Source organism: Meleagris gallopavo, chromosome 25 (genome assembly GCF_000146605.3).
Source record: "Meleagris gallopavo isolate NT-WF06-2002-E0010 breed Aviagen turkey brand Nicholas breeding stock chromosome 25, Turkey_5.1, whole genome shotgun sequence".
NCBI lineage: Eukaryota > Metazoa > Chordata > Aves > Galliformes > Phasianidae > Meleagris > Meleagris gallopavo.
Genome location: NC_015035.2, coordinates 618,952 through 633,617, shown reverse-complemented (window position 1 = coordinate 633,617; position 14,666 = coordinate 618,952). Strand labels below are relative to the sequence as shown.

Here is a 14,666-nt window from a genome sequence, read left to right as displayed (position 1 = left end):
CTCCCACCCCACAGAGCAGCAGGAGAGAGCATGTGATATAATTTAATATAATTTAGGGTGATTAGAGCTGCTGCAGGACTCATTTAAAAGCGTTGCCTTTTTGCCTCATGAGGCAACCTGATGCATGGACACATCTCGAAACAGAGTAAACTGCAATGCTAAAAAATACAGATTTGGGATAACATCTACAACTGCTGAGAGGAAACTGGAAACTTTTTTTTTCCCCAAAATAACCTTTTTCTCCTCCAGCCAATCTTTATTTAAAAAATAATTAAATAAAATAATGCCATTGAAGCACCTCATGGAAGGGGTTGGTGGTTGTGCAGCGCAGCCTCAGCAACAGCCCTGGGGGGGGAGGGAGGGGGGCACAGAGCTGCAGTGGTTTGACATGCAGCCCCCTCACCTTATGGGTGTGTGGAGCTGTGAGGTGACCCCAGCACTGCCGCCATCTGATGTTGGTGGCACTGAGAAGGGAACAGAGCTCTGCAGCCCCTGACCATACCTGGGTCCCAGGTGGGGCTCCTGAGGAGGAGGGGGGAAGAGGGGGGCAGTTTGGGGCTGCTCCACAACCATCCTGGAGCTCACTCTGGTGTCCAGTCCTGCTGTTTTCCCTCTTTTTAGAAGGAATAAGGATATCCTGCTTCTCCAACCAGAAGAAAAGCCCTCCTTTCTGCATCCCTTGAATCTCAGCAGCTCAGAGCCAGCATGATAGCCATAAAGCTGTGGGTGAAAAGCCCCCCCAGGCCAAACCAGGAGCACATCTGCTGCTGTGTGTGCGCTGCTGTGGGGTTGGTGCAGTGATCACTGAGCATCAGAGCTCAGCTGCTATCAGCAGATCACGCACAGCTCCTCGCAGGAGCAGCAAAAGGGGAGGAAGCTGTTCCTAAAGCTGTTCTGCCCTCCTGCCCTGTTAGCGTGTCAAACAACCAGAGAGTGCTTTTCTCCCAGCTACAGACAGGAATGCAGGCGTGGGGTGAGTGTGACCTGAGGAAGGTGTGGTGTGCAGTGGAGATCGTGGGCTCCTGGAGGAGCTGAGCACTGCGTAGGACGGCCATCCCAGCTGCAGTCACAGGGACACCTCCTGCATCTCATCTGTATCTGGGTGATTGGTGAGAAGTTCTCTCTGGTCCGAGGAGTACCTTTGTTCCGTTTGAAATCATGGCTGGTACACAAGTCAGTGTTTCCATACGGAGACAGAGCTGTGTCCTATGGAGAAGGTGAGGATTGCAGGTACAGAGGTGAGAAGTGGGAGTCCCCTGAGCAAAGTCTCTGCAGCTGCCTCTTCAGCAACGAGGAAAAAAATTCACTGGTAAAGCTCTTGTACCTCACAAATGGTGTCAGAGAACTGTTTTCTGGCTGGCTGAAGCTTCTGGAGAGGTTACAAACAGATGTGACACCCGTGAGCTCAGTACAGTCCTGTCTCTCGCTCTGTGATGCTGGGTTGGTTTGGTGGAAGGGAGCACAGCTCATCTCCGGGACGTCGGCCGGCCAACACGAGAAGCACCCTGCAAGAGAAACCTCAGCATCACAGCCTGCCAGGACTTGGGGACTGTGGGGACAGGTACTGTGATCACCCTCAGGTCCCACTCCCATTGGGACCGTGGGCCTGTGGTGGGGCCGTAGGGGGAGGACAGTGGCAGGAGCAGTCTGGAAGGCATCAGCTCTCTCAGGGTTTACAATGGAATAAGCCCAAGGCAAACTGACCCATCCCTGCCCCTCATATGCTTTCACCATCACCTTTTTGTATGTGAGCACACACAGCACCTCTTGCTACGCTGGGGATACGGATGTGGGAAGTGCAGTGAACAACCCCTGGCAGCACTGATGAGATGGAGCCACAGCTGTCTGCAGGGCACAGAACTGAGTGCAGGCAGTGCAGGAGCACCAGCTGACAAATAACAGTATGTTATGCTGACCTGACTGCACCCAAGCTTTTATTTGCTGTGGTATCAGACTGTGCAATGCAAGGGAGTCCCTGGTGATCTGACACAATGATCCCTCCGTTGCAAACCACACTGCTGGGGATAACTAGGAGCAGAGCTTTTTATTCTCTCTCTATATATAAGGAGAATGTCCTTAGCAATAAAGCCAGCTGAATAATCTAGAATGGAAAAATAAAGTACTACTTTTTTCCCATTATAAGAAATCAGTAATTAATTTACTCCGTTTCTGCGAAGCACTGCTCCCCAGAGAGGTTCACCCTGATGTGGACAACCGAGTTGTGTTACAGGAGGTTGGCTCAGAGTTTGGCTTCATGCCTTTGAGCCCTCGTTTCTCCTCAGATCTCACGTACCTGATCTTCTGCCTGGAGCCCTGGTGGGGTATTGGGGCTGGATGTGGGGTCCTGCAGCTCCAGAGGGGGGACTGCCCTTCTCCCTGCCGTGTCAGCCTGCGAGAGGTACTCAGAAGAGCCATACTGTTTTCTTCTGGAACTGGAGACAAAATCTTTGCTTTCATCCTGCGGGAAGGAAAACAAGAGAACTGGAACTCGATGTTTGTGTCCCTGGGTTCCCCAACTCTGACTGCAGTATGAGGTTGTGTTTCAGTTCCCTTTGGCAGGTGGGCACCGGAGCCACCAGCTGAGCTCGAGGATGTCCTCAGCTAAACACTACCTCCCAGAGGCTTGTTAAATCCATCCCATAATTTACTGCCTTAAGTTCTGGACGCTGAACCCTCTGCTCAGCCATGTAGGGCTGTGTTTAATCCCTGAGCCCATAGCACTGCAGGCCCAGGAGACTGAGGAAGGGATGTGGGCAGCAGGAACTCCTCATTTGGTGACTGAAGCAATCTCTTAAAAACATTAACTGTGAGTCTGAGCTCACTGTTGAGGGGTGGCTGGTAACCTGAATCTATTTTCTTGGCAATGAGGATGTGATGAGGGAGCGCCTTGTGCTCTTTTCCTGGCAGAAGCATATATAAATACCCTTATTACGTTTTATACTTGCTGATCTTTTCTTGACTGCCTGCCAAGACCCCCATGGGATCCAGGTGCCCACAGTTTCTGCCTTGGGGCTATATGGGGCAGCTGTGCCTTTCGCTTTGAGCTCCGGAGTGCAGAGACCCCATGAGCTCCCTGGGAACAGCAGATGTCAGCGCCTATTATCGCCATCACTGGGCTGGAAAACCTCATCTGAGAGCTCTGTCACACACAAGTTCCAGCATGTTGTAAGGCACGTCACCATCAGAATGCTACAGAGCTCCTTGTGACGCTGAACTCAGCTTTTGCTCAGGGAAATACAGCTGTGCTGATGTGGGATAAAAGGCCGTGGGGGCACTGCACTGTGAGGGATGGAGGACAAAGCTCAGCCCCGCTCCTGTGTGCATGGAATAGCAAGGAAGGGAGGCACCCTTTATTGTAATGATGTCAGTCATCTTGATGAACCTGGACAGCTTCCCAGCAGGTGGGCACCTCCTGTCTGACAGCAGCTGCCTTTGGAGGGGACTGGGTCAGCACAGAGGTGCTGCATCCCCTGGAGCAGCCGATAGTGTCAGCCCCATGGGGCTGCTCAGCTGGGCATGCTGTCCAAAAAGGCTTTCACAGGTGAGGAGCTCAGGGGGACGAGCAGGCAGGCAGATGCCTCTCCCAGCTGCCAGTAATGGGCCGGGGTGAAGCACTCACATCACTGACGGATCAGCTTGCCCTGCTGAGTCCTGGGCAGTGCCATGTGCAGGTGGGGACAGCAGCGCCCTGCAGCCTGGGGTTGGCACACAGCATGCTGATTTCCTCAAGTTACCAACCTCCAACAACAGAACAAGCTGTACCAGGGCACATCTGACTGCTGAAGTCAGAACGTTCGATGGATTAAATCAGGGATAAAGCTGTGTGCTCCTCGAGCAAAGCACAGAGCACAACTCTGGGTACTTTCAGGGAGACTTTCCCAGAGACCCCCACCCTCATAAAAAGGCACAAGTAAAGAAGAGCCTCTTGCTGGATTTTTTCACCTCAGTTCTGCGGTACATCACTCCAATGCAGCCACAAGAAAAAACCAAAACCATTCACCCTGCACTGCTGCTTGTCCAATCTGTGCCTGCTATTTGTGTCTGCACTAAGGCAGTCACTGCAGATTTTCAGTAAAGATCGGGCTGGTGAAAAACTGACTTCATTATCTGAAACATGGAGCCCAGGAGAATAACAGCAGGAGGTGATGCATCTCCCCAGCTCTCTCCTAGGGGCTGTAAGCACCAGAGGGAGCTGCTCCTCCACCTGCACCTCTGCCCCAGCACTGATCCTACAGCACCTACCCCAAGCAGACCCCCAAAGACCTGCTTCTGTCCTGCAGCCTTGCTCAGAGCTGCTCGTTAGCAATAAAAAAAAGAATGAAATTTAGTGAGGCCGAACAGCTGCAAGGGAGGACCTCTTGAGCTGCAAGGCAAGTTTGTGGTTTGCCAGAAAGCCAAACTTCTAGCAGGAGGCCTAGGGCTGGCTCTCTGCGTTCCCAAGTACACGAGCTGTCATTGTGCAAAAGGAGACCTGCCTGGATTTATGCAAGATAAGTCCAATGTGGCACATGAGGAACTATGGCCAGGGAGAAGATATCACTTGGAACCTCACTCCTACAGGTGGGATAGAGATGGGGCTGCACACACCTGCCTCAAGCACAGGGGGTGATGTCATTCCCCAGCGCTACCTTCAAAACAGCAGATTTGGGTTGTTCATTGAGGCTGAAGAATGCCAACCACCATGTCTTTGTACCCTGATGTATTCTTAGTGTCCAAATGTATCTGGAAGGCCAACCTGCACACTGCAACGCCAGGCAACAAACTCTCTGCAAAGCAAATGGTACAAATGCTTCTGTGCTTATTGTTGCCAAAGAAGTAGAATGATTTCACACACTGCCACCACCTCATCTTCCTCAGGGCTGCAGTCACCTGGTTGTGAATTTGTCCCCACTGTCACCAGCCCTATCAGATGGCTCCTCTTTGTAACCGGGAATGGCAGCAGCTGCTTAGATCAGCTTTAAGGAAAGAGCAGAAGTGGGAGGTGCAGTGGGATTTAATGGACTGGAAGGGCAGTGTGAGCGTGTTTCAAATATGCCAGAGTCTGCAACTCTGGCAGCAAGACAGACCATCGGTGAGGGTCAGCCCTGCTCTGAGTGACCCCTCTCATTAGCAACACCCAAAGGAACGGGAAAAGAAGAAATGCACTCCCATGGCCCTCACTTTTCAGATGATGTAATGATACGGACCAAGGAAGGAGCAACCCTGTGCAACCAGCCAGCCCTGATCTGCTCAGATGTCCAGACAGCACTTCCAGACCAGAGCCCGGCAGTTCTGGCTCTGGTTTCGCATGTGCAGCCCTTCCCAAATGAAGGCACTACCTGAGGACACCCCTACTCACACCTCATCTCCTCATCTGAGTGCCACTCCAAGCCGACTGAGCCATGCAAAGCCACGCTGAAAAGCACAGCGGATCCTACACCAGCCGGACCTATCTCCTCTGATCTTGGCAAGACCAAATAGTTAATTATCTAATTATCATATGGCAAGGAGTGCGTAATGGGGACACTTACAGGTAACGTGGTGCGGTGCCAGGGGGAAGCCGTGGTGGGATCACCGGTGTAGTTCCTGCGTGTCAGCAGTTCGGATGCACTTAAGTTACTTTTGGTCCTTCGGGAGCCCATCTCAGGGGTGTTCCAGGAATTGGTGCTGGCACTGCTCCTCACTGAGCTCTGCTCCAAGGAGTTTGTTTGCGTGCTGTTCCCTTCCATCTCGGAGAGGTCCACTGAAGACCTGCATGCGTTCGGAGGGCTGGAAGCTGTGTTTTTCTCCACTTTTATTTGAGAGTCCTCCAGGGAATGTAAGCCTTGCCTTGTTCTCCAGGAACTTCTCAGAGTGACGTGTTTGGTTTCGGATGAAATGGAATCTGAAGAGCCGTGGCTCCTGGAGCTGGCTGTGTCCAACGGGAGCTCACTGCTCTTCTCGGGGGGCTCAGAAGTCTTTATCACAATGCTGCTCCTGGAGACCACCGTTTCTGTTCTACTTCTCAGCACCGCATCTCCAGTTCTGTCAGTCTCAGATAATTTCAGGGCACTTCTATTAACTGCGACCTCAAAAGGCTGGGGGAGGCTGTTCGTTATCGGGGAGGGTTCATTTGGAGCAACCCTGATGTTGCTGGTGGCAATATGCCTTTCCTTTCCTGCTGTGTCCATGCTGGGCCTTGGAACTGTTGGCTCAGAAGGGAAGATTGTGATACTGCTCGTCATTTTATTTGTGACCGCTTTAAAACAGACTTCTGCTTTTCTGACTCTGTCTCAGTGACAGCCCCTCCCATGATGGCCTTCATGTCCTTCTCCACAATGGCAGGTTTAATGATGGCTTTGGATCTCAGAGCTTCTCTTGGGCTGAACGACCTTCTGGATTTCAGTCCTCCGGTGTCGGCATCTGATGGTTTCATACACTTAGAGGAGTCCTCATCGTGTACAGTACTTTTGTCATTTTCAAAGAGAGATGCTCTAAAAAGTCCCCTGGAATTAGAGAACTGCTTGGAATTGGCTTTCTTTCTTGTCTCAAAATCCGACTCAGTGTTTGCTTTTTTACTTCTCCCCATTTCTTCATCTGAATTAAGTTTTTCATGACTACTCTGGGTGGTTTTGGAGTCTGCTTTTAAGCCAGCACTTACATGGCCTGCTGCTGCAGACTGCTCTGCGTCCTCTTTAAGAATCTGCAGAATGTCCTCCTGGCTCCTGGAGCGATGCGAACGCTTCGTTAGCGGCGATGCTTTCATGCTTTCAAGTGACACATCTGCGAGTTCCTTTTCCTGGGGGATGACGGCTCTTTTAGCCCTTCCCTCCAAGGGCTGGCGGTGCGATGCAGTCGAGGCATTCGCCGCTTCTGCCTTAGAGCCAACACAGTCCGACTCTGCTGCTGAGATGTGGCACCTGTATGCGGTGGCCACGCCATTGGAAGAGGCACAGTGACCCCTGGATTGCTGAGCGTCCCCCACTAAATCGCTCACCTCTCCCTGATTTGTTTTCAGCTTCTCAGCTAACAAAGCCACCGATTCCCCTCTGCTCGACTTTTCATCCCTTGTGTCTGCGCCGGTCTGGCAGCTGCCACGGGTTGCCTGAGATGGTTTTTCAGCCTTGGATCTCAGCTCACTAACGGGTTTGGAAGGTGTTTTCCAAGATTTCTGCTCATGAGCAGCGGGAGGGTAGCGACTGAGGACAGAGGGCTGCTCTTTGGATCTCTTCCCCTCGTTCTGCGTGAAGGAAGTTTCCTTTTGACCAGACGAAAAAGTGGAAACCAAACATTTCTCTTCCAGTCTTTTCATATCTGTTGCAGCAACATCTGCAAGGGCAGCTGCACCCGATGCCTTTCCTGCCTTCCTGCTCATTAGGCTCGGGCTGGGTGTCTGCTTACCACCATGGCTGGAGCTGTCATTGCTGAAGGAGAAATCTCTGTTTCTCACTCTCTCCCGGCGCTGCTGGGGCGAAACCTCCCTTGGTTTGTGCTTGGCAGCTGTGAAATCTGCTGCAACAACTCTGTATTTAGCTCTGTCATGTTTCCCCCTGCTAGAGAAGCTTGCATCTTCATTTTCAACCTCTCCATTTTCCAGATCTTTCTGTTTCTTTATTTGCATTTTTATTTCTTCTAACTGACTGGTGAGAAGTTTGTTTTTATTCTGTTCACTCAAATAATTGTCTTGCAGGTCATTGTTTTTGGCTCTCATTTTTTTCAGTTCTTCTTCTAAGGATTCAAAATGTTTGATCTGAGTTTTAAGTCTCTCAATTTCTTGGGTGAGATCTTTCACTTTGTTGTCTTCCTGATTTTTATTCTTTTGGTTTTCTGATTTATTCCTGGCTTCATTTTCTACATGCTTTAGGTAATCCACGCTTCCCTTCCGCCTGGTTTCTTTAGAGGGCAATGCAGAAGTCAAATCATCTTCAATTCTCAAATCATTTCTGTCCAGGAGATTGTTTGATGACCTTTCCAGCAAGTTGGATGCATTTCTAGTTTGATCGGCCCTGTTTAATTTATTGTTTTGCTCCAGTTTCAGCGTGAGCTCCTGGATTATTTTTTCATTCTGCTTTTCTCTTTCATTAAAATGTTTTCTCTCACTGATAAAGCTCAGTGCTAAAGACTTCAGTTTTTCTAACTCACCTGTTAAGCTCTGCTCGGTTTTATCCATCCTCTCTTCAGACGCTTCAAGTTCCTTCACTTTCACTCGAAGTATTTCTAACTCTGTAGATATCTTTTTGGTCAAATTCCTTTCTTCGTTGAGGCTGAGACACAGCTGCGTGCAGTCGTTTTTGCTCCTGCCAAAGGCCTCCTCCAGTTTCTCCAGCTCTGCCATTCTCTTCTGCAGATGCTCAATTTCTGACTTCAGCTCTCGGGTGAGGCTCTCCTCTTCTTCGAGTTTTTCTTTCATTAACCTGCAAAGCTCTTCAGCCTTCTTAATTTCCTCATCCTTGCCTTCAATCTTTAGCACTCTTTTCCGCAGGGCCTCGATGTCAGCCAGCATGCTGGAATTGCTGCCTTCTGCCTGGATCACTTTGTCCTGGAGCTCCAGCAGCTCATCCTCTGCTTTCTGGAGATTTTTTGTTGCTTCTTCCAGTTCATCAAGGCGGCGGCTAAGACTCTGCAACTTGAACCGTAGGTGCCGACTGGAGGTTTCCTTATAACCTGTAAATTCTGCCATGTTTATTTTCTGTTCCTCTGAGATGGGAGCTTGGCTGATTTCGAGTGCTTAACGCGTGTTCCCAGTCTGTTATACTTCCTTTGAAGAGAGGCAGCTCAACCTGAAAGAAATAAAATGCTTAAAGGGAATACAAGAGCTCAGAATACACGTATTCTCACTGTATAAATTAATCGCAAATATTTATATTTTTCTTATTTAAACATGTTTCTGAGTGCCAATTAGGGACATCAGCTGCCAGCCAGCACTGCCCATCACTTCCAGTACTCCTCCTGCAGCCCAAGTCACTCAGCATCCAACTTTACCTGAGCTGCAGTCACATCCCGTGTCAGTGGAGTTTCAAGTTTCTCCCTCCTCTTTCAGAAGCTGTCAGTGCCCTCAGCTGCCACCCACTCGTGCACCCAGGAGACAGCAGCTGCAAGCACTAGGCTTTCTACTCCTTGTTGCCAGGGATAAAGAGTAGCAATTGCAACACATGGGTAAGCTGTGACGCAGTAAATGCAACTCTTCCCAGCTCAGAGCCAGCAGGGCAGGGTTAGTGAGAGCTGGGGACAATGTGAGTGAGCCAGGACGGCTGATGGGAGGATGAGAAGTCCCTTCTGACTGCGGGCATTAGCACTGAGCCATCCTGGGCTCTAGATAGATCCCAGCCATGCATTGCATGTACTAAGTCCACAGAATCATCAAACCACAGAATGATTGGGTAAGAAGGGACCTCAAAGCCCCCCCAGCTCCAACCCCTGCCATGGGCTGGTTGCCCCCCACCAGATCAGGCTGTCCAGGGCCCCATCTATGGCCTTGGGCACCTCCACGTCTCTCCTGTACTGAACACAATACTCCAGGTGGGGCCTCACGAGGGCAGAGCAGAGCAGACAATTCCCCCCCTGCCACTGCCACCGCTCTGCTGATGCAGCCCAGGGCACTGCTGGCCCCCTGGGCTGAAGGGGAGATGACTGCAGCTCTCAGACCTGCGCCCTGGCTCAGCGGTCTGCCTCGAAGCAGGATGTGGCTCCAGCATTTCTGCTGGAACTCCCCGCAGAGGAAACACTCCGGAGTTTCCTATTTCACAGTGCCAAGAGGTGAAGAGCAGGATGTGGGGAGGAGACAGCACCGGGAAAGGAGACTGCAGTGCCCCAGTACAAAGCCTTTGATTGAAGCTGATTCATTTCCTGACGAGCAGAGGGGCCTGCAGTGCAAACAGGGACCCACAGCACACAGCAGGCACCCACCATGCACCCCAAGCACCTTCTGTGTGCAGCACACACCCCGTAGTCCTTCTGCTGAGGGACAACTCAGACCACAAAGGCCACGTGGCCCACGGCTCTGCTGAGAGGCTGAGTGCTTTGGCTGCAACCAGGAAAGGCTGCTCAGCTCCAGGCAGGATCCCAGCGAGAAACGTCACCGGAATGTCGCAGGAAAGGACAAAGCAATTTCGCAGTGCCCTAAAAAACAACAGTGTTCCCAGTGTGCCTTGGAGCAGGGAGTTAATGGTTAACGCCATGTCAGGCGCTGGTCAGGAAGCAGCTCGGGCCCAGCAGCTGCCTTCCAGTCTCAGGACGTGGGCTTGGGTAAGGGACTCTCAGTGATGCCTACGTGTTGACCTGGAGCTGATGGGAGTCTCCAAGAGGAAGGACAGGAGTTCTGGGCACAGACTGCTGGATACACTGCTGTTGGTGAACCACTGTTAAACCAACTCACTCTTCCACCAAAGTGCTCTCCCAGAGCTGGTTCCTGCAGAGCTTGGACCTTGTCTAGTTATCTGCCTTTGTACTTGGACACCTACTTGTACGACCTGGTGCAGGGAACCTGCTTTGGCAGGGGGGCTGGACTCGATGATCTCTGGAGGTCCCTTCCAACGCCTATGATTCTGTGATTCTGTGAACACTGGGTGGAGAGCTTGGTGGGGATTATTTGTCAGGACTGAGACCCTCTGGCTACACTGTCATAGCCTGTGGGTCTAAAGGAGGGGGATGCTAAGACAGGATTCCAAGAGTCACTGATCTCTGTGGATGCCAGAAACTGTTCAGAGTGCCAGAGGAGAACCAGATTTTGGAGAAAACATTTTAGTCTCTGAATGAAGTTGAAAACTGAACTCAGCAATTAATGGGGAAGCAGTGACACAGCCTGCAGCAGAAGAATCACCAAAGACATCCATCCTAGATGAAAGGGACCTTCTGAGGTGATGCCTTCCCCATACACCTTCTCAAATATCAGGAATTAAGGGTCCTCTCATAAAGACTATAGCTGCAGAGACAGTGTCTTTGCAGCCACTCTTCCCTGAAAGACTTACTGCAGCAGCTGTGGGTCACTGGAGGTCTCAGCTTCCATAGGATCTGAAGCCTCCCAACTATCCTAATCTTCTGCAGTCCATAGGAGACAATAACTGGGGCTGAGCTCATTGCCAGTGAACTGATAGGCTGAGCAAACAAGCTGCTCTGACAGAAGTTATCCTTTGATTTGTATTTAGAATTCCTCTTTCCAAATTTTAAACCGTGGCAGCCACTCTGCCCTCTGGTAACTGGCTGTTACAAAGGAATATCTACACTCAATAGATTAGCAATGAGAGGCCTCCAGGTGCACTTAATGCTACATACAACTCCAGCTTCCCCACAACACAACCTCGGCAGAAGCATTTTGTAATGTAGTCCACCTGATTCCCTTAGGTCTCTCGAGACCATCCTAGTTGCTAACATCAAACAGACACTGGGATTCTCAGTGCTTGGGAGACTCCTCAAAACAATCTCAGTTGATCATGGCAACAACTGTCTGCCCCTTGGATGCTGAAACACTCCTCAAACCTTTTTTGGGGTATCCTCTGTCTTGTACCTTATTTGATGTCTCTCAGATGTCATAACTCCTCATCAAATAGGGAACAGTTGAAAGATCTCAAAGCAAGGGGACAGGACAACTTCTACGATTTGCTCTTCTCTAATTCTGCATTTCTGTTTCACCTGTATCCTCTCTTCTCCACTTCTCTTCTTCTACTTTTCTGTCTTTTCTATATGCTCTCCCATTCTCCTCTTCTGCTCTTCTGTCTTTCAAGTATTCCTTCTTGTCTTCTTGTTGTCATCTCTTCTGCTCTTCTTCCTTACCTATATCCTCTCTCCCTTTATTTTGCTATTCTCCTCTAGTGCACATCTTTCTTAATGATATCCTCTCTAATCTCCTTCTCCTCCTCTGTGCTCCTTTTTTACATGAATCTTCACTTCTCTTCAGTGCTTCTATTTTTCTGCTTTTCTGGGTCCCTGCATCCATTTTCCTCTTCTGCTGTTCCTTCTCACAAGCAAGGATGTATAAGGTACAGTGTACTGTACCAAGCTTCCTTGGGGTCAGTAGGACCCTTCAAATCTCTAGCTACACTGATGATGGAGTCTATGTGGCACAACAGATCCCACAAACAGTATTTCAACCCTGAGCTCTGAAGAAGCTGCATGGGAACATCCCCATCCTCACCAAGCTCCACAAGCAGAGGACTTCCTTCATGTTCCAGACAAACTGTTGCTACACGTACCCTACCAGCCCAGAACTGCTCAGCCCATGAGCTCCTCTTCCATCCAACTCAACTTTTCCTGTAGTCACGACTCAACTGAGGCTTTCAGAAGTTCCCAACCAAACCACAATGGCAAAAAAACAACCCAAATCCAACAACCAAATGCACACATTGTGAGAACTGTTTCAAAGTCCTTTGGCAGTGTATCACAGCCTTTTGATGTAGGAATACAGTGAACTGCTGTTCCTCACAGGTGAGTAAGCACTAAGAAAATGAACCTTCCAGGAGAAAAGGTGAGATTTCTTGGCTTTAGCTCACACTACTGCAATGTTTATAGATGAGAGTTGGTCATGTCCTGCAGACAACAGCATATTCAGAGGGCGTTCATTCATTTCATTCGAAGAGCACTTTCTAGAAGGCTTCAGATAATGTGCCCTCTATCTCTTGCCATGTCAAGGGAATAAAGCAGCTCTGGCTCAGATGGCAAAAGTGATGGGAGATAAATCCCAAGTAAAGATTCCTTTCTGGATGTAAGAGGAATCCTGATTCATGCCAGCTGTCAGCGTGGAGCTGCACGTTTCTAAACCTGGGATGGCTCTCTTGGGTGAGATTCATTCAGCATATTTCACAGTCAGAAATCTGCAAACTTCAGGAGAAAGCCTATTCCAATTCCCTACATCCTATACACCTTAATGAGAGACCTTCTAGTGCTTTGTGCTGCGTATTATTAATGAGTCCCAAGCAAGAAAGCTTGCATGCCATCTCAGCCTCACAGCCTCTATCAATAGGGCATTTTTACATGATTTCTACCCTACTTTACATTTCTTTTTTAATAGGCTTTAGTGTGGAGGAATCTCCAGGAACAAAGGATTGCTACAGCCCTCCTACTACTGACAGTCCATTGATCTCCACCTGCAAAACCCATCATCAAACTGCACAACAGTAGTGTTCAAACCATGCAGTAGAGCAAGACCTGCTTTCCCAAAGCTATTTGAAAAGCAACAAGCCAAAAGATGTATTGAATTGTAACACCCAAAGGGAAGGATAGGACACTGATACATGCAAATAAGCAACCAAAAAGCAAACAAGATTTACAAGACAGTCTAGCTCAAATCAACTGCAACTGAACCTAACTGGCAGAATCACACCTTAAAAATCTTATTCACTGTTTGAACATTCTCATAAATCTGGTCTCTAGCTGATTTGGTACGATGATATCCCAAAAGTGAGCAGTATGAAAAGGACATAGAGCCACCCCAAGGACATGGTCCTCATCTGTAGGGCCAGGCTGTGGTGCTCAATGCCAGGACAAGAGGGAATGGGCACAGACTGGAAGACCAGAGATTCTGCCTGAACATCAGGAAGCACATCCTTAATGTGCATGAGATTTAGCAATGGAGTAAGTTACCCAGGGAGGTTGTGGAGTCTCCTCCTTGGAGACATTCAAAAGCTGTCAGTGCTAGACAAGCAGCTCTGGGTGTCCCTGCTGAAGAGGTGAGGTTGGACCAGACGGACTCAGAAGGCCCTTCCAATCTGCACCAGTTTTTGGTTTTGTGATCACACATTAAAAATAATTCAGATTTAACTCACCTTGTTCCACTGCAGGTTTGTGCACGAGCGTTTGTTTTGAGAAAGCATCTCCTTCTGTGAAAGAATTTTTACACTTTGTTTAAAAACTGCCTCCTCCTGTTTACGTTGCCTAGTTTCAATGTCCTGAACAACCCAGCCAAGTACATTTTTGAGCAATGTGGAACCTGAGCTGTATTTAAACGTGCAATAATGAATTACTAGTGCTTTTCCTCAGGGGGTGATGGTGTTTCATGTCTTTATTAATAACCTAGATGATGAGACAGAGTGTGCTGTGCTCTCAGCAGGCCTATGGTTGATAGCAGCCTGGGAGGTGGGGGATAAGCTGCAGGGCTGCTGTTCAGAGGACCAATTTTATTTTCACCACTGGGGTGGCCAAACACTGGCATTGGGTCCCTGAAGGGTTGTGACATCTTCATCACTGGGAGGTATGTTGAGCTCCACACCAAGCCCTGGGACAACCCAAGCCCTCCACAACTGATGTGATTTATTACAAATGACTCAAGAGGCTCAATGTGTTTACCTTAATAAGGAGAAGAAAAAGACTAAAAACAACATCATCTACAAAGAAATTTGTATCTGCCAGAACTCTTCTACCAGGTCTTTAACTGCTTACAAAGCCAGGACTCACACCAGTGCCTGCAAACTAAAGCTAAACAAAGGACAAGCACAAATAAATGCACATTTCTAAGTTCATTCAAAGTTTCTAAGGCTGATGGGAATTAATGGAGATAAAACATGATCTGTAGTGGCTGTTTGAAGTTGGTCCTGCTTTGAGCAAAGGCGAGAGACCTCCAGCTGCACTGCCAGCCTGAAAAGGATACAGCAAAAATTGGAGATGGTGACAAACATAGTAAGGACAGCTCAGTTAAACAGAGAAGTATGAATCACTGATAAAGTGAGGTTAAACACTGCAGGGGGCTGCGTGCTGTTAACACACAAATGGCCACAGCA

The 14,666-nt window shown here is 49.2% G+C and overlaps 1 protein-coding gene across 1 annotated transcript; it reads right to left on the bottom strand.

The window, feature by feature from the left end:
- Positions 1-222: 222 nt before the first annotated feature.
- LUZP1 (leucine zipper protein 1) lies at positions 223-9,365 on the bottom strand. Its single transcript, XM_010723256.3, is given in 4 exon segments — positions 223-1,505; positions 2,294-2,458; positions 5,511-6,211; positions 6,214-9,365. Coding segments are annotated over 4 exon segments (3,330 nt in total). The 5' UTR covers positions 8,639-9,365; the 3' UTR covers positions 223-1,466.
- Positions 9,366-14,666: the final 5,301 nt, after the last annotated feature.